The sequence below is a fragment of the Panthera uncia genome (genome assembly GCF_023721935.1).
Source record: "Panthera uncia isolate 11264 chromosome C1 unlocalized genomic scaffold, Puncia_PCG_1.0 HiC_scaffold_4, whole genome shotgun sequence".
NCBI classification, from domain to species: domain Eukaryota; kingdom Metazoa; phylum Chordata; class Mammalia; order Carnivora; family Felidae; genus Panthera; species Panthera uncia.
In genome coordinates, this window is record NW_026057585.1 from 34,803,296 (window position 1) to 34,821,988 (window position 18,693).

The following is an 18,693-nucleotide window of genomic DNA, read 5'->3' on the forward strand; positions in this document are numbered from 1 at the left end:
ATATTTCAGTTTTCTTGAATTTATTGAGACTTGTTTTTGTGGCCTAACATCCTCTATCTTGGAGAATGTTATATATAGAGATATAGATATAGATATATGTATATATATGTATAGATAGATATATGTTCTATATATATATATGTATATATATATGTTCTATATATATATCTATATATCTATATAGATATATCCGTTAAGTCCATCTAGTCTGATGTGTCATTGAAAACCACTGTTTCCCTGTTGATTTTATGTCTGAATGATCAAATCCATTGATGTACGTTGGGTTTAAAGTCCCCTGCCACTATTATATTACTGTCCATTTTTTCCTTTAGGTCTGTTAAGTTTTGCTTTATGTAGTTAGGTGCTTCAATGTTGGGTGCATAGATATTTACAACTGTTATATCCTCTCATTGGATTGATGCTTTCATCTTATGTATGCTCTTTTCTGTTTCTTGTTATAGTCTTAAAGTCTATTATGTCTGAGATAAGTATTGCCCCACCTTTTTCTTTCCTTCCATTTGCATGGGGTATTTTTCCATCCTGTTACTTTCAGTCCATATGTGGTTTTAGGTCTGAAATGAGTCTCTTGTAGGAACATATCAATGAGTCTTTTTTTTTTTTTTTTTAACCATTCTGTCACTCTGTCTTTTGATTGGAATATTTAGACTATTCACATTTATAGTAATTATTGATAGGTATGTACTTACTGCTATTTTGTTGTTTTCTGATTGTTTTGTAGTTTTTGTCTTCTTGCTCTTATTGTGATGGGTGGCTTTTTAGTGTTATGTTTTGATTTCTTTCTCTTAATTTTTTGTATATCCATCATAGATTTTTGGTTTGTAGTTACCAAGAGGTTCATATATCTTAAGTATATAGCAGTCTATAATAAGTTGGTCAGTTATGTTCAAACACATTTTGTACGTAGTTCATTTTTCTCCCCCTCATTTTATGTATGTTGTCACATCTTATATCTTTTTACTTTGTGAGCCCCATCACTACATTTTTAGATATAATTGATTTTACTACTTTTGTCTATTAACCTTCATACTAGCTACGTAAGTGATTGTTCTACCTTTATTGTATCTCCTTTTACTGGTGAAATTTTTCATAATTTTGTTCTAATTATGGCCTTTTTCTTTACATGTAAAGAAGTCCCTTGAACATTTCTCGTAACTGTGGTGATAAATTTCTTTAACTTTTGTTTGGAAAACTCTCTCCCCCCTTCAATTCTGACTGATAACCTTGCCAGTTAGAGTATTCTTGGAAGTTTTTCCCTTTCTGTGCTTTGACTAGATCATGCCAGTTCTCTCTGGCTTATAAAGTTTCTGTTGAAAACTCATCAAATAGCTTTAACCCTTGTATGTAACTAACTCCTTGTGCTGCTTTTAAAATTATGTCTTTAATCTTTAACACTTTGATTATTGTCTTGTGTACCTCCTTGAGTTCATCTTATTTGGAACTCTCTGATTCTTGAAATTAGATGTCTGTTTCCTTCCCCATGTTAGGGACATTTTTGGCTATTATTTCTTTAAATAAATTTTCTGTCCTCCTCTCCCTCCTCCTCTCCCTTTTCTCCTCCTGGAACCCCTAGAATGTGAATGCTTATTCACTTGATGTCCAAGATATTCCTTACCATATCCCCATTTAAATTTTTTTTTTCTTTTTGCTGTTCAGGTTGAGTGCTTTCCATTATCCTGTCTTCTAGATTGTTGGTCCATTCTTATGCATCCTCTAATCCACTCTTGATTCCCTCTTGTGTATCTTTCATCTCCATTACCATATTCAACTCTGATTTTTTTTTTTTTTAAAGTTTCTGTCTCCTCTTAATGTTTTGAATCTATCCATTCTTCTCTGGTGAGCATCTTTATGACTATTACTTTAGAGTCTTTATTGGGTAGATAGCTTATATTCATTTCATTTAGTTCCTTTTCTGAATTCTTTTGTTTGAAGCATATTCTTCTTTGTCATTTTGCTTGACTTTCTGAGTTTGTTTCTATGAATTAGGTAGAACAGCTACTTCTAAACTTGAAGGAATGGTCCTATGTGTGTAATCATCCCCTGTGTAGACTGTGTGCACCTGGTAATTTTGGCCAGCTGGCTGGAGTGGTGGCTAGCATGAGTTCCCCTGCAGGGTGGGGCCACCCTGCTGAGATGTCAGAGTTGAAGTGGGCATAGGCTGGGACAGTCCCAGGGTTCTTTGTGCAGAGGGTGCCTTGGCAGGACAGGTGAAGCTTAAGTGGGTAGACTTCTCAGGACATTTGTGCACGGGTACTCTGGCAGGGTGGCTGGAGTCGAGGCAGGCACAGGCCAGGGTGTCTCAGCATGCTTTTCTGGGTGGGGAATGCCCTGGAAAATTGCCTGGAGCCAAAGCAGTGCAGGCCTGAAAAGTTTTAGGGTGTTGTGCACCTCTGTCACTTTGGTGAGACAGCTGTAACTATGGTAAATGCTGACCAGGGTTGTCTTATGTGCTCCGTATTCGATCTTCCTTGTGGGACGGGTAGGGCTGGTGTGGACTAGGAGCCTAGGGCTTACTGAAGTGGTAAGCTGCCTTGGGTACCCACCCAGGCCCTGCTCCTGTTCATGATGTCAAGGTAGTGAGGGAATATAAACCCTGGTGCTTGCCAACCCTTCTGACCCAAAGATTTCTAGCAGCTCCCCCACTTTTTGACAGAGTTCTAGGACTGGATTTTGTATATTCTAATTGATTGATTCATTATTTATTTATTTTTGAGAGATAGCGCACAAGTGGGGTAGGGGCTAAGAGAGAGAAAGAGAGGGAGACACAGAATCTGAAGCAAGCTCCAGGCTCTGAGCTGTCAGCACAGAGCCTGACACAGGGCTCAAACCCATGAACAGTAAGATCATGACCCGAGCCAAAGTCAGAGGCTTAACCAACTGTGCCACCCAGGAGACCCTCTAATCTTTTATTAAAAAGTTGCTTTTTTCCCCCTGTACCAAGGCAGACAAATCTTCTCATGGTCTCCCAGTATATATCCCTCCCCACTGCAAGTAGCAGCATCAGGGGGGTGGGGACTTCCTTTGTAGCCGTGTCTACATCTCTCTTGCTGTCTTCTAGGTGGTGTGTTTCTCTTCTGTTGTGCAAAAGCTGCTCAGTCAGTCGTCAGTTCTTTCAGAGGAACTGCTCTATAGGTGTAGATTTAGTATGTCTGTGGAGCAGGTGGTTTCTGGGTTTTCCTACATCATCATCTTGGACCTTCCCTCCTCAGACAAATACAGTTTAGATCAAGAATAGCAAATACCTGGTACACAGGTCAACATACTCCTCTCCTCACAAATTTTGTTCTCAGAAAACGTTTCCTTCATTTTCTAGATTGCTGTTACTAAGAGACTAGAGTTAGTGTAAGGGAAACAACCTCTTTGCTAGCCCAGATTATGCTACAGTGAAAGGGCAGGGAGGAAGAAATTGAACAGACTTTGCAATAGGAGTGTCTATTTCCAATTTTGAGGGGCAAGTAGAACAATTTGGCCTATTATGTCAAATTCATGTATCGAAATTAGTGGAAGGTACAGTTGCTAAGGCATGCCAGATTGTGGAAGGTCCAGAATGTCAGACTGAAGCATATGCATTTTATTCTGTATGTGGTGTTACATGGTAGAAAGTGTTTGGGGAAGGTTATTCCATAGTAGTATGTATAATAGTCTAGAGGAGAAATGGAAACCAGTAAATACTAATCCAAGTCTAATAACTTGAGATTTATAGTTTGGATTAGGATGATGGCATAACACTAACACTCAGGAAGTCTTCAATAAATATTGAAAATTAATGGAAAGAAAGAAGCAGAACCAGTTATGAGAAGCCACCCAAAGGAAAATGGGAGATTAGTTATGGGGTGTGAGAGAAGTCAGATAATAGCCCTAAAGTTCTTAAACTGGCCACCAAAAAAAAAAAAAAAAAAAAAAGACAAATAGAGTCTGGAAGGAGAAATGAGGTTTGGGGAAATGATGATTAAGATTACAGAATTATGCTCTTTTATTAATGTGATGTATCACATTGATTTGAGAATGGATAAAGAAATTGTGGTTTATATATGCAATGGAATACTATGTGGCAATGAGAAAGAATGAAATACAGCCTTTTGTAGCAACGTGGATGGAACTGGAGAGTGTTATGCTAAGTGAAATAAGTCATACAGAGAAAGACAGATACCACATGTTTTCACTCTTGTGTGGATCCTGAGAAACTTAACAGAAGACCATGGAGGAGGGGAAGGGAAAAAAAAAATGTTAGGGAGGGAGCCAAAACATAAGAGACTCTTAAAAACGGAGAACAAACTGAAGGTTAAGGGGAGGGAGGGAGGGAGGGGGAGGATGAGTGATGGGTATTGAGGAGGGCACCTGTTGGGATGAGCACTGGGTGTTGTATGGAAACCAATTTGACAATAAATTTCATATTTAAAAAAAATTCATTTTGCCTATATAAATAAAAAAAAGATTACGGAATTATGGTCCTAGAATTAAAGAGCTAGAAATATGCCAGAAGAGTTCTTTCCACACAATGATTTTTTTACAGGTAGGAAAACCAATTCAGATGTTTTTAGAGACACAGACCTAATTATAACAGAGCCAAAACTAGAACCAAAATCATTTTGATTTGTCTAATATACGAATGCTGCTTTCTCAAAAATAGATTAACCATTACAGGAAATCCAGGTAAAAATAGTCTTTCTTTTTTCTGAGGGAGAGAGAGGGTGCAAGTGAATGAGGGCAAAGAGAGAGAGAATCCCATGAGGGGCAGAGAAACAGAAAGGGAGAGACAGAGAAGTGAGGCTCACAAGAAGCAGGGCTCAAGCTCACTGGATGTGGGGTTCGAACTCACTAACTGTGAGATCATGACCTGAGCCGAAATCAAGAATCAGATGCTTAACCGACTAAGCCACCCAGGTGCCCCAGGTAAAAGTACTAATGCTCAGGAGAGATAAGGACTTCTACAGTGGATTTGAAATTTTCCTTTTTAGAGGTGATCATTTGGTTTCTCTGTTACTATAGTATAGCTCCATTTTATAATAGGAACCAGTGATAAAATGGGATTGGATGTGTAAAAAATTCACTTTATAACCTATTTTGCTGTAGTGCTATTGAGGAAAGCTTGTACTTATAAAGCTGAGATTCCATTAGTGTTAATAGATAATTACAACTCTTTTTAGGACTTTGTCAAAATTCTATAACAATAAATTGGCCAAAGTGTAAAAATTTTAATTGCATTATCTTAATTTTCGTAATAATTAATGTGTTTAATGAGTATCTAAAGGAAAAAGAAACCTTTAATGATGCTTTAGAACATTTGCCCATATATAAAATAATGCAAATTAATATCTGGTTAAGGCAATAAATATTTTAAAGAGACTCATCTTTGTTGAAGACTGGCTTACAAAAATGAAAGGTAATTCATCATTCAGGTTTTATTTGAATATTCCCATAAAATAACATTTAAGTGATTTGTTCAACATTTTGAGTTGATTAGTTTATCGCTACAGCCATAAACCACTTTCTTTAACTGTAATGTTGGATTAAACCTATCATGTAACATAATTGAATATTAGACTCCCAACCCAGGACAGTCAACTTGTACCAAGAGATGACCTATCTAGCCCACACAATATTTTTAACAACTTCTGTACTTGAATTATTTTAGTTGTGCTTACTCTTTAGTTGCTTAGTGACCCACCTACACCCTATTGTCATTACGTCTATTTCTTTCAATCAGTTGAGGTACCAGTCTAGCCTCTAAAGACATTTAAAATTCCTCTTCTACACAGTGCCCTGCTCCTGGTCATTGTATCTGTCCAAATATATGTCTGGGTTAACCCATCGGGGAAAAAATATCTTAGAACTGTTCTTCTTCTATAAGCATATAGAACCCTATGTTCATATATGTAAATAGATCTTTTTTTCTTGGGTAGTATGAAGCAAATATATATAATAAAAAACTGACATAATAAGCATATTTGATCATGTTACATAAAATGGTACGTGTTTTTCCACAGGTAACCTTTGATGTAACTTGGTCTCCAAAGTGCAAAGACAGGTGCTATAATTACACTGGAATTGCAGATGCTTGTGACTTTCTCTTTGTGATGTCTTATGATGAACAAAGTCCGGCCTTGTCAGAATGTATTGCAGCAGCCAATGCTCCCTATAAGGAGACATTAACTGGTAAGAATCCACAAAATGATCACTTTAACATTAAGGTTATTTTAGTATTTCTAAATCATTTGTATACCTTTTCCATTTGTAAAGCTTTCTTGAAACATGAATATCACTTAATTTGGAGAGCTTTCAAGTTTACATAAAGTTTTCACTTAATTCTTCTAAAAATTTTGTGGGATAGATATATTATTAATCCTCTATTATAGATGGGATGATGAGTGTTAAGTTCTCTTTGTATTGCTACTAAGTATTATTTAGTTGGGGCTCAAGCAGGTGTTCTAACTTCAAGTCAAAACTTTTCTCCCAAAGTTACATAAAGGAGATTATTTGCTTATCTAGAATTTGACATGATATTTTTGTTGAAATAACCAATGTTAGCTAATAGCAAAGATAGTTATAATGTGAGTAGCTACTGTGCATGATTGATAGAGGACTGTCTTATTTGGCATTTATTATTAGCACCCATGCTATATCACTATTAGAATTAAGAGTACTTCTGATCTATCATTCATATCACATCAGCCAATTCAATAAAAGATTTCTTGCTATCTTTTGGACTCAAGTGAAATTTTCTGAGATAATTGGCCCTGCTTTAAGTATTGATTAATAAAAAATATTTTTCAATTTAGAGAGAAAAATCTTAGAACCTATCCTCATCATGTCCAAATTAATAATCTGATCATATGCATATGCCACTTATAATTTGGAAAATAACTGTTATAACTACAAAGTAATTCATTTTTCCAAACTGTGTTTCATAAAGGAGATAATTGTGTCCTAACAATATTAGGCTCATTATCAAATATGTTTGTGAAATAAGGCATACTCTACCCCTCTCTTGGATATTTAACAGTACACAATAAAGGCTCTTAAAAACAGCAAATTTACTTAATTCAACTTTCTGATAATCTTGGAACATCTTTGGGTGGGAAAACATTTTGCAGCATTGGGCACAGCAGGGACTGACCAGGAATCTGTTCATATTTCTTTGTTTCCTAACTATAGATTGAGTACAGAGTAATTGGGGGACATTTCTTGTCCCTAGCTGTAATTCATACTTATAGAAAGCACAATTGTTCCATGTTATAGAAATATGCCATATGAAATTCTGAGGCCATCCCTGCCAGAGAGTTATATCATGTCTTAGCAGTTAATACACAATTAACATGCTTTCCTGAAATGTGTCATTCTTCCTAGAAATAAATTTTATGAGTTTTTTGCTACAATTTGATCTTGTTTTAAATGTGTTCTAATATTCAAAACAAATCACTTACGTCATATTAGAGAAACACTCTGTTGGTATTTTGCATAAATGTACTTGTTTTTTCAAACTTAGCTTCCGAATGGTTGAATAGCTTGTATAAACCCATTAGTAGAATATAAAGTGAAAAAATATGCCTTTTCCGTCCCAACTTGATTAGGGTATGATGACTACATCAAGATCGGCATTAACCCTGAGAAACTTGTAATGGGTATCCCCTGGTATGGTTATGACTATACCTGTCTAAAGCTATTGGAGGTAAGAACAGATTATTTCCTATATGATTTTTTTCTCTATTATATTTTTGGAGCCTGTTTTGTTTTGTATATGAACATAGTTTGAGACTAAAAAGGTAGCGTTTAATTATTTAATCCCATGGAAGTTTCTGAATGTTACATATTTTCTTTTTACTTTTATTAGGTATAGTCAGGTTATTTATAGTACATATTTTATTTCTAATAGTTTTTGATTACATTTTCTGATTGGGTTTCTAAGACTTGCTTAACTGATAAATGTATAACATGAACATTTTATATTTCTAGGATCGTGTTTGTACCATTCCAAAAGTCCCTTCCTGGAGGGCCTCTTGTGGTATTGCTTCAGGACAGCAGGTGCCCTATAAAATAATTATGAAGCACGTAAATAGTTCTATTTCTGGAAGCCACTGGGATAAAAATCAGCAGGCCTCTTACTATAACTATAAAGTAAGACTTTTCACAAGTTATGAACATTCTATTTTCATAACTGCATGTTTTCATAATTACATATTTGATATTAAGAATTTCTATCAGTTTTCTTTTAGGGTACAACATAGAGTTTAGATGAGTAAACTTGTGATCAGGTACTTTACTTTCCAGCTGAGCAGTTCAACTTATGCTAATAATATAACTTCTTTGCATGGGCCACTTGTCATGTTAGATAAGGTTATAAAAACATGCATATCACAAACAGGATCTCCTGTAATAATTGACAGCTATGTATGATAACTGTGGCTTTGGGCCAAAATAGGTTACCACTCAGTAAGCCTTCATTTCAAGGTAGCCTAAAGGTTCTGATGAGGCTGTTTTTTATAGGGAGGCATGAGGCTGAGAATAAAGAATGCATCATCATGGAATCAGTGGAAAATGGTATAAACTATGTGACATTAGACACATTATATTACAAACAGAAACTTGAAGAAGTAGAGGAAATGACCAGAGCAATTCTGTCAGGTAGTGTTTGATAAATAGTAATTGCCATACAAAGAGGCAAAAGTAATATTTTTCATAATTTACCTTCAATATAATACAAACTTTTCCACACACCTCAATTACAAGCCATCTTTGAATTTACTTTGGATTCTGTTACTGTAAAAGGAGCCCTAAAATATGATGTAAGTTGATTCCAGTAGGAATTTATATTCCTTAATAATGGCCTGTTCCCAATTTATGAAAAATGACTATAAACCCACATATTTAATAAATGCTTTGGTGTAGAGATTTCTATACCTTTATAAACCCATTAAACTAGGGTATATTATAATCTTGTCTTTGCCAAACAGTGTAATATTTTACACTCTGGGGTACTATTATTTGTAGTCCCTGACTTATTTTTTTCCTTAATGAATAAGACAAATTCTTTAAGGTTTTACAATTCAGGAAGCCTTTTGATAAACCTTTTGAAAGTCATTTATTTAATGGCACTTTAGACAACAGTTTAGCTATAAAACTGTTTTGTTCCTCTTTTTCACTCATTGTAAAATTCCATAGCAACCAAAATCAAGTTTCTTGTTGTGATTGAAGAGAATCGTTTTTGCTTTCTTATGCTGTTTGAGCCATAGCAGCCTCATCATGCACTCGATATTCCCAAAAGCATATGTATGCCTTAATCATGAATAGATCAATTTTACATATGCTCAGTTTTTCATCCTTTCATCCTTCACTACTTTGAGGCATTTGAAATTTCTTAACATTATCAAAAGGGCTCAAAGTACTCACTAAATAATGGCAAAGAGATATGTGTCTTTGGATTCATCCCTGAACCTGCAAAAATAAATATTTCTATATTTACATAGAGGTTGCCTTTTAATAGTGAATCACAATTTAAAATTTTAAATAGAATATAAAATATTCTTGTAGTAAATGAGCCTACTATACTTAAATATGCCAGTTTATTCATTTACCAAGTGACTAATGTCCTGCAAAGTAGTCCTAATTCCAGTGGTGCTACCATAAATAAAATTATTACTGGCATCCATTGAGAATTGCCTTTAAAAGTTTCCCAGATGTATATAAAAATCAGTATAATTATTTAAAATCACAGTTGATTCTATTTTTTATTTCCTATCTTTTCCCCCTTTCCTTTACCCTTTGCCTAGTTTTTCTGTTCCTTTTCTCTTTCTTTTATCCAATAGCTTATCTACCTTCTAGGAGAGACTGTGTTAGTACTAGAGGCAGTTGATGCTGAGGAGGACTTTAAAGGGTGGAAGGTGAGCATAAGACCATTTTCAGATTTTCTCATCTACAAAAATGTGTGTGCATAAGTTACCCATGGAATCCACACCCGACAGGCTCTTAAAATCAATTCTGTAAGACCTGGAAAAGGAGATATTTTCCTCACCCATTACCTTTTGATATGACTGATTCATCACAGATGAAGTCATCTGCTGAGTTCTTAATTAGGCACATTTCCAGGAACTGTAGAAGAAAAAAAAAATACATAAACTGGCTTAGAGGACCAGAGCAGTGATCCTCCTTAACTGTGTCTGCATATCAGAATTATCTAATGGAATGGCAAAACACAAAACAAATGTATGCCCTGTCATCAGCCCTGAAGATTTTTTCATGTGGTGTGGGTCCCGGTAGTTTGTGTTTTTTAAAGCCACACAAGTGCTTCAGATGTACATCTTGGTTGATAATCATCAGATCAGACCAAGGAAGGAATCTTAGGACATGAGAAGGACTTTATATAGAATATATTATGAAGTTCATTTGTTCTCTTCTCTTGTGAACTCACCACAATCATATCTAGAAAGTACCACATACAGAATCATGGAAGCAGAAAATATTGTGCCCTAAAATCTTTATTTCATTGTATCATTTTTGAGTCATTGGATTTAATATTGTGCTGAATAGTTTAATTTCTTCTTCTAGGATTCTTCTGGCCATTTGCATCAAGTGTGGTATGATAACCCTCAGAGCATTTCTTTAAAGACAGCATACATACAAAAGCATGGCTTACGAGGCATTGGCATGTGGCACGCAAATTGTCTTGACTACTCTGGAGATGCTGTAGCCAAACAGCAAACCAAAGAAATGTGGAAAGTCTTAAACCCAAAGCTGTGACAGATGAGCATCTTTTGTCAAACTAAGATTTAGAAAAATGATCTGTATAAATAGATCCGTTTCTTGAAGAAATGAAAATGTATACATTTTTGTCATATAATTTAGTTATATTTAAAAGCAATTAAAAGCAGATAAATGCTTTGGTTATCTAAAAACAAAGGTAAGAAGTCAACTTGCTATATTTATTCTTCTGTGTTTAATACTATAATTAGGAAAAATTGTTTTCAGAATTTTATTGCTGATTTTTAAAATATGTATAATTTGAATTGGAAATTATTTGCTTAGACTAGATTTTTTAAAACCTAGTCTTTGAGAAGCAGTTAGCTCTGTACTTTTTGTTCCAAAAATTTTTCTGCTTCCTGATTTCATATAGTACTCAAATTCTCTGAAAGCCTCCAGAGGAAAAAATAAAATATAAGTCATATTTTGAATTAGTATGTTAGAACTGCCTAATATTTTTTACCTAAATTATTTTTATGAGGTTATAGCAGAAACTTTCAGGAAAAACTTAGTGTTGAACATGATTCTATTAATATTCCTTCATTTATGAACATCTATAATTTCTTTCCATTGTTAAATTTTTTTCTATATGTGCATTTTTCCTTTAATTATTTAAAGACATTGGTTTTTCAACTTTTTTCTCTGCACAAAATCTCTCTAAAAGATAATTTTTCTAAATGTAAAGAGGTCTCTGTTCTTTTCCTCAGGGCAATTGTGTTACACTTATTAAAAATCTGCATCCTTGAACTCTGGACTTACATAAATCCTGTCTTTGTACATTTCACCCTCTTCCCTCATTTGGAATAAATGATGATTCAGTCACCTGTTGAGAATACTTCCTATTTATCCAATTATTTATGACAGAGTGAAACCAACCATTTTCCATAGTATTTGTTGAATTACTATTGTCTTTGTATTTCTAAAATTTTAAAAATTTGAATTCTTAGATACTAATCTCTATCATAGCTCTGGATGTAAATTCAATATCCCTATTTATAAACTATAATTTCTAGATTGCTTTTAATCAAATACAATGAATAAATGGTCTGTATTTAAATGCAGATAGATTCTTTAAATCATATTTTAATAAATATGAAATATTGCTATTAAACTTTAAGACTATTTTATAAAATATAGTACTGTAAAATGTGTAATAGACTTAAAAACTTCAAAAATAACCAAATAGCTAGTGTTTTGCTTTTTTACATCTAATAGTTCCTGAAACATTTTTTGAAACCCAAATGAAAAGCGAAAAAAATATATAACTTATGATTTATATAAAGTATCGCACCAAGGAAAACAATGGTTACATTTTTTTGGCAAATAAGTTTTAAATTAACATACCCAATTGAGGCTGTATAGATGTGTTATTTTTCTTCTGTGCCAGTTCAGTTTTCAGCATGCGTAAATCTGAAACTGCTTGTTTTCTCACCTACAAAAACAATTACCTTTCAAAAATTAGCTTTCATTTTACTGTTCTAAAATTCAGAGAGTCCTAATTGAATGCTGCTAGTGAAAAGAATCTAGAACTGGGCTATTCGATACAGTAGCTACTTGCCACATATAGCTATATAAATTAACAAATTATATGAAGATTGAATATCAGTTCCTCAGTCACACAACAAACTACATTTCAAGTGCTCAATATCCTTATGTGGCTAGTGGTTGCTGTATCTGACAGTGCAGATATGGAACATTTCCATCACTGTAGAACAATGGACAGTGCTCATTCTAGAAAGGGGTCATTATTCATGTCATAGAGCTATTTCTGATAAAGAAATGAATTTAGAGCATTAATTATATATACATGAAAATAATCAGAATGAGAGACTTACCCTAGAATGGGTTTAAAAAAAAACTGAGCTCAGAGAGCTAAGTGGTTTGTCAGACTTTCATATATTAGAGTCATCCATAAATAAATTACTTTTAAAATATTGAGACTCTACTGATTCACAAGGTCCTTTTGCTTTAATTCTTAGTGAAATTTTACTTTGGCCTTGTTATAACAGGCATCTTTTCACAGGATTTACTTCTTGCATTTTTCTCACTCATGCTCTTGGTTAAGGTAATGACTTTAAGACAATCTGTACTATCTTTAGGCTTTTGATACCCAAAATTAAAACAATTTATTTCAAGATAAATGTTGTCTGATTAGGAGAAATGCAAATTACCTTAGCTTCCATTATGAGTTTCATTTTGTCAGTATCCAGTTTTCTCTTAAGTTGGTCAATAGCATGCTGTACCTCAGTGATCTGGATTATAAGGTAATTCTGTATGAAACAAAGACATTTAGTAAATTCATTTTTATTTATTTTTATTTTTTTAAGTTTGCTTCTTTATTTTGAGAGAGAATCTCAAGCATGCTCCACGCTGTTAATGTAGAGCCTGATGTGGGGCTTGAACTCACAAACTGTGAGATCATGACTTGAGCCAAAACCAAGAATCAGATACTTAACCAACTAAGCCACCCAGGTGCCCCTATTTATTTTTATTTTTAATTGTCTTGCAAACTATCAAGTGATAATACCAAAAAAGCAAATCATAAGAATAACCTATTGCATAAAATAAACTCATTGCTTTGGAGTAAATTAGAATTGACCTTTTTCTTATGTCTTAGGGACCACATTCCCTTCTGTTGTATTACATTTATTCATGTTTTATAAAAATAAGTAGATATTTGTGCAAGTTGCCTTTGTGGTGCCAATTTAATGGTAAGAAATATTACTATAAAAGGAATATACTAGGTTTAAGATACTAGCAAGGCTTTTGAAATTATCATAACAATTTATCAGCTGAATTGGATAGTATTACTTTAAAATATTTAATAATTAAATACTATATATAAGAAAACCTATTTAATATAAGAAGCTTTTTTAGTTATTTTTGTTCAGAAAAGTTTATGAGGTATAATGGTCAACAAAAACTATTTAAAATTTTAAGCTGCCTCTGTGAAAAAAAATTGTATATTGAACTTGATAAAACAAAAAAATCAGCTATGCAAGATAATTAGTATCAGCTAAGATGGATAATCCATTACTTGAGCCTATTTGAGTTTTACATTAGATTTATCTAAAATGGTAAACTTTTACTCATAGAAACAGAGAACAGATTGGTGGTTGCCAGAGGGTAGAAAATGAAGGGAAATGGGTGAAAGTGGTCAAAAGGCACAAACTTGTAGTGAAAATAAGTTCTGAGAATGTAATGTACAGCATGATAACTACAATTAACAGTATTGTATATTTGAAATTGCTTAGGAAATAGACCTTAAAAGTTCTCATTACAAGAAAAATAATCTGTAACTGTGAGATGATGGATGTTAACTAAATTTATTATGGTAATCATTTCATAATACATACATAAATAATTATGTCATATACCTTACTGAGATATAATTGGTGTATAATATTAGTGTAAGACTGGAGAAAAGTTTTATATATTCTTCTTTAGGAGGCAGATAGCCCTACTTGCCATTGGCAACTCTATTGGTACCATGAGGACAAGCAGTCTTATAATGAAGCCAATGCTGAAAATAATAGGTAAGGAATGCCAGAAGCACATAGTCCCTTAAAGATCTCATTAAGCTCCTAATTGTATCCTCTCAGCACCCATTACATGAGATCATAAATTTTCTTATTGGTTAAGTCAAGTTTTTGTTACCCGTAGCCCAAAGCATTCTACCTATGATAATACTAGCAATAATAAAACATGCATTTTGAGTAGAACTTCTCTAATAGAATGTGAACACATTTAGTAATAAGTACCTTAGAGTCTGTGATGTTTGCCAAATTCTTTGGTCTCATCTTAATGTCCCTGGCTTCAAGCTGCATGAGCAGTTTTTTATAGTAAAGTTCTAAATCTTCTCGAAGTTTTGTTAAAACCTCCTCCAACGATGCTGTGATTTTCTTTGTTTCAAAGTATTTTTTCTTCCAATCATCACAGGCTACAAAAAAAGCAAGGACTATAATGTGAGTCTGACTAAAGGATTAAACTTTTCAACTCGGAAAGGACCCTTGAGTTAATTTAAACCCTTCTACTCCCCCACTCTTCCTTCCTCATATGCTGAGGAAATTAAAGCAAAGACTGAAATGTTTATTAGATAATAAAAGGCTTGGCCTACAAATATAGAAAATAGTGATGAATCCAGGAACCAAACCAAGTTCTTTAAGCTTGTAATTATTTCTGAAAAATCTTGATTAAAAATACTACCTATAGAAAAATGTGTATATTTATTTTGATTACTTTTTCCATAGTCTGATTTCAAATCATAATTAAAACAATGAAGAGAAAGGCATAATATTTTTTCATCCCCTTAAATGACTTATGTTTTATAAAATAAGCTGATTCTGATTTATCACTTATTAAAATTATTCCAAATATATCCCCAAATGTATGTAGGGCAGAATTTAAGCCTGAGTAGTTGAGAAAATTAGAAATCAAATACTGCCAATTTAGGGAATCATTTTGACCCAATGAGATTCTAAATACAAACTTAACAGGAACACAAACTGCATGCTACTATATCAGAATATGCTTATGTTTCTCTTTTAAAAAATTATCAAAGAAATGAAAACCCCAGATATAAAAGTTGATTTCATTAAAATTCTACAACTTTATGGGATTTTAACTCAAGATTTTAACTATTTATTTCCCTCATGTCCTATATCTAACCCCTCAGCAAGTTCTATTGGTACTACTGTAAAATACTTCCAGCATCTGGCACATTCTTCTTCAATGCTATGTCCCTAGTCAGTGCACAATCATCTTTTGAAAGTGGATTATGTTTCTAACTGGTCTCTCTGCTTCCATTCCTGCCCCTCTATGGGCTATTCCATACAGCAGTCATTCTGATGTTCTAAAAATATTTTTAAAGTCCTATACATCTCTAAAAATCCTCCAATGGCTTCTCCTCTTAGAATAGAATCTAAACTCCTTAAATTGGCCTGTCTGTTCCTTGGTGAGCTTTTGATTTTATCTTCCTCTACATTCCTCCATATTAAGTTCCAGCCACACTGGCCTTATTTCAGCTCCTTAATACTGCAAGTTCACTTCCATCTCTGGACCTTGACATTTTAGTGTTCCTTCTGTTTGGACTGTTTTTTTTTTGTTTTTTTTTTTCTCTTATCTCTTTAGATGCCTGCCTCCTTATTAATCACATCTTAATGATATCTCCTCAGTGATGCCTTCTTTGAAAATTCAAGCTAAAACATTTTTTTCTGCCCCATCACTCTTTGCTCTTTTAAAGGGACTTTTGAGCTCTAATCAGGAGCTGATATTGTCTTATTTGTTTACATCTCCTTTCATTAGAAGAAAGCTCCTTAAGGGCAGGGCCATGTTCATCTTGTTTACTGTATCCTCAGCATTTAAAACAATGCAAGGAATTGATGCACATAGTAGGCTCCCTACGTATTTGATAGCTGATACATGCCTTTTATCTTGAAACATTCCTGTTGAAATAGAAAGTAATCATTCTCATTTTAAATGTTTATTTTTGAGAGAGAGCAAGAGAGCACATAAGCAGGGGAGGGGGCAAAAAGAGAAAGAGATACAGAATCCAAAGCAGGCTCCAGGCTCTGAGCTGTCAGCACAGAGTCTGATGCGGGGATTTGAACCCATGAGCCATGAGATCATGACCTAAGCCAAAGTTTGACACTTAACCAACTGAGCCACCTAGGCACCCCTGATACTCTCATTTTATAAACAGAAAAAGGAAGGCACAAAGAGGAGAAATAACTTGTCTACATAAATCACTGATCTGGTATTAGAATCCTGGTCCTGTGATTTCTAGTCCATTACTCAAATTTGTCTGATAAAATCACTTTTAACAGTACGACAAAACTTAGTCATTGCCATCATTTCCAGGATACCACTTAATAAGGTAGAACCTGCAGAAATACCTCCTGACACTGCCTATAACATTCAGTCCGTTCTAACACTGAAGTAATAATTTTGCTGCAAATTGAGAATCCTACAACCAGTTAATTCCATATATGCCTTTTATTCATATAATCCTCCAATACCACCCAAAATGCAGTCCTCTCAAATCCTTTAACATCTCTCTACCCTGGCTTGTTTTTCCATTTCTACCTAGTCCTAGTAACACTTGTTTCTAATTCTGTTGCAGGAAAACTACCTATTTTTCTACTTAATTTCTCTTATTCATTCATTCATTTAGTTTGGCAAAACAGACACACATACCACAAAATTAAGCATGTAGAGAAGACTAAGGGACTCAGGGGATGATTCTAGAGTAATATCTAAGCTGAGATTGAATGATTAGTAGGAACTAGCCAGGTAAACTGGGAAGGGGTGGGTAGAAGGAAAAGGAGATGTAGATGGCAGAGGGAAAGCATGTCTGAAAGCCTACAGCCAAGAGGAGGCACACTTCAGATTTAAGCATATTTAACAGTTTTCGGGGAAGCCTTTCTTGATCTCTTCCATCTAATTTAGGTGTTCTTCTTCTGTACTCCTGTGCATACAATTCTGTAATTCCTTTATCATAGCATCATCAGGATGTATTGTTACTGTTTTCTTATCATTTCCCCAATGGACTATAAGCTCTTTGAGGGCAGAGACAAAATTGTGTCTGCGTATTATCTCCTCAGCCCCTAGAACAGTGGCTAAGTTCAGTAGACAATACATACTTATTTAGTAAATGAATAAAGGAATGTTATAAAAAAATTTGAACTTAAATTTTAAAAAACCTTATGTAAAGTATGTTAATTAATGATAAAATAGTGATAAAAGATGTAATAAATTTTACCGTGACATTGCTTCAACTTGCTTTGTTCAAATAGTTTTTCAACTTTTTTAATTAGTTCTTCTCTAATTCTTTCCAGATATCTTCTTTCTTTCTTTACTTGTTTCAGTTGTTCAATAATCTTCTCTCCTAAAAGATTATAACCCGTCAATGTCCAAAAGCTAAAAGTTGGGAGTGTAAAACTTAAAAGTGCTTAAAATAGCAAGAATAAATTTTACCCGCAAATAATATTACCGATTAAATATATGCAGTAATTAACATATAATTCACATACTTTAAAATAATTTAACATTTTTGTGGTAAAATACACATAATAAAATTTACAGTTTTAACCTCTTTTAAATGTACAGTTCAGTGGCATTATGTACTTTTATGATGCTGTACAACCATCACCACTGTCCATCTCTAGAACTTTATTTTCCGTAATTAAAACTCTGTACCTATTGGACAATAATTCCCCATTAATATTTTTTTATTAAAAAAAATTTTTTTTTTAAATCTTCATTCACTTTTGAGAGAGAGACAGAGCGCGAGCAGGGGAGGAGCAGAGACACAGCGAGACACAGAATCTGAAGCAGGCTCCAGGCCCCGAGCTGGCAGCACAGAGCCCGACACAGGGCTCGAACTCACAAACTGTGAGATCATGACCTGAGCTGAAGTCGGATACTCAACAGACTGAGCCACCCAGGTGCCCCTCCATTAATATTTAACTTTACCTCACAGAGTTATTTGTACTTACGGTATCATCATACTTACTTTCAATCTGTAATAAAGAGATATCAGTTATTACTGGAGAAAGAGCAGGTTGACAAGGAAGTGAAGGAAAATCAATAAGATCTGGTAGGGTGATGCACTCTTTCTTACCTATCTGTAAGCAAACATGAAAACCAGTAAGATCTGGTAGAATAACACATTTTTCACCTGTCTGTAAGCATGTGATAATGTAAAACAGCAATGCATTTTTTTTTTTTTACTTATATGGTGACAAAATCCCAAATCTGTATTTATAACTATAGATTCTCTCTTGTGCTTCAACTTCTCTATTCCACTATTACTTGGACATTATACACAGGTACTTCAAACTTAAAAGAAAAAAAAATCCATTATTACTTTGTAAACATGATTTCTTTCCAAGATTTCTTATAACTTTAACATTTTTCTAAGATGACTATTGATTTTTTTTT

The 18,693-nt window shown here is 33.9% G+C and overlaps 2 protein-coding genes across 3 annotated transcripts in view; one reads left to right on the forward strand and one right to left on the reverse strand.

Moving 5' to 3' along the window:
• CTBS (chitobiase) overlaps positions 1 to 11,580 on the forward strand; it is a 41,624-nt gene extending 30,044 nt beyond the window's left edge. The window contains exons 4-8 of one of the 2 annotated variants that reach the window (XM_049616904.1): positions 6,006 to 6,174; positions 7,590 to 7,687; positions 7,972 to 8,133; positions 9,822 to 9,896; positions 10,561 to 11,580. In XM_049616904.1, coding sequence (XP_049472861.1) covers positions 6,006 to 6,174; positions 7,590 to 7,687; positions 7,972 to 8,133; positions 9,822 to 9,896; positions 10,561 to 10,752 — 696 coding nt within the window. In that variant the 3' untranslated portion in view covers positions 10,753 to 11,580. The remainder of the gene's footprint in view (positions 1 to 6,005; positions 6,175 to 7,589; positions 7,688 to 7,971; positions 8,134 to 9,821; positions 9,897 to 10,560) is intronic. The other variant, XM_049616905.1, reaches the window with a different exon arrangement.
• SPATA1 (spermatogenesis associated 1) overlaps positions 5,955 to 18,693 on the reverse strand; it is a 56,185-nt gene continuing 43,446 nt past the window's right edge. Inside the window, 9 exon segments of the mRNA XM_049616902.1 lie at positions 5,955 to 6,154; positions 9,406 to 9,450; positions 10,035 to 10,104; positions 12,097 to 12,127; positions 12,129 to 12,184; positions 12,924 to 13,022; positions 14,514 to 14,692; positions 17,513 to 17,638; positions 18,266 to 18,377. Coding sequence (XP_049472859.1) covers positions 6,126 to 6,154; positions 9,406 to 9,450; positions 10,035 to 10,104; positions 12,097 to 12,127; positions 12,129 to 12,184; positions 12,924 to 13,022; positions 14,514 to 14,692; positions 17,513 to 17,638; positions 18,266 to 18,377 — 747 coding nt within the window. The 3' untranslated portion in view covers positions 5,955 to 6,125.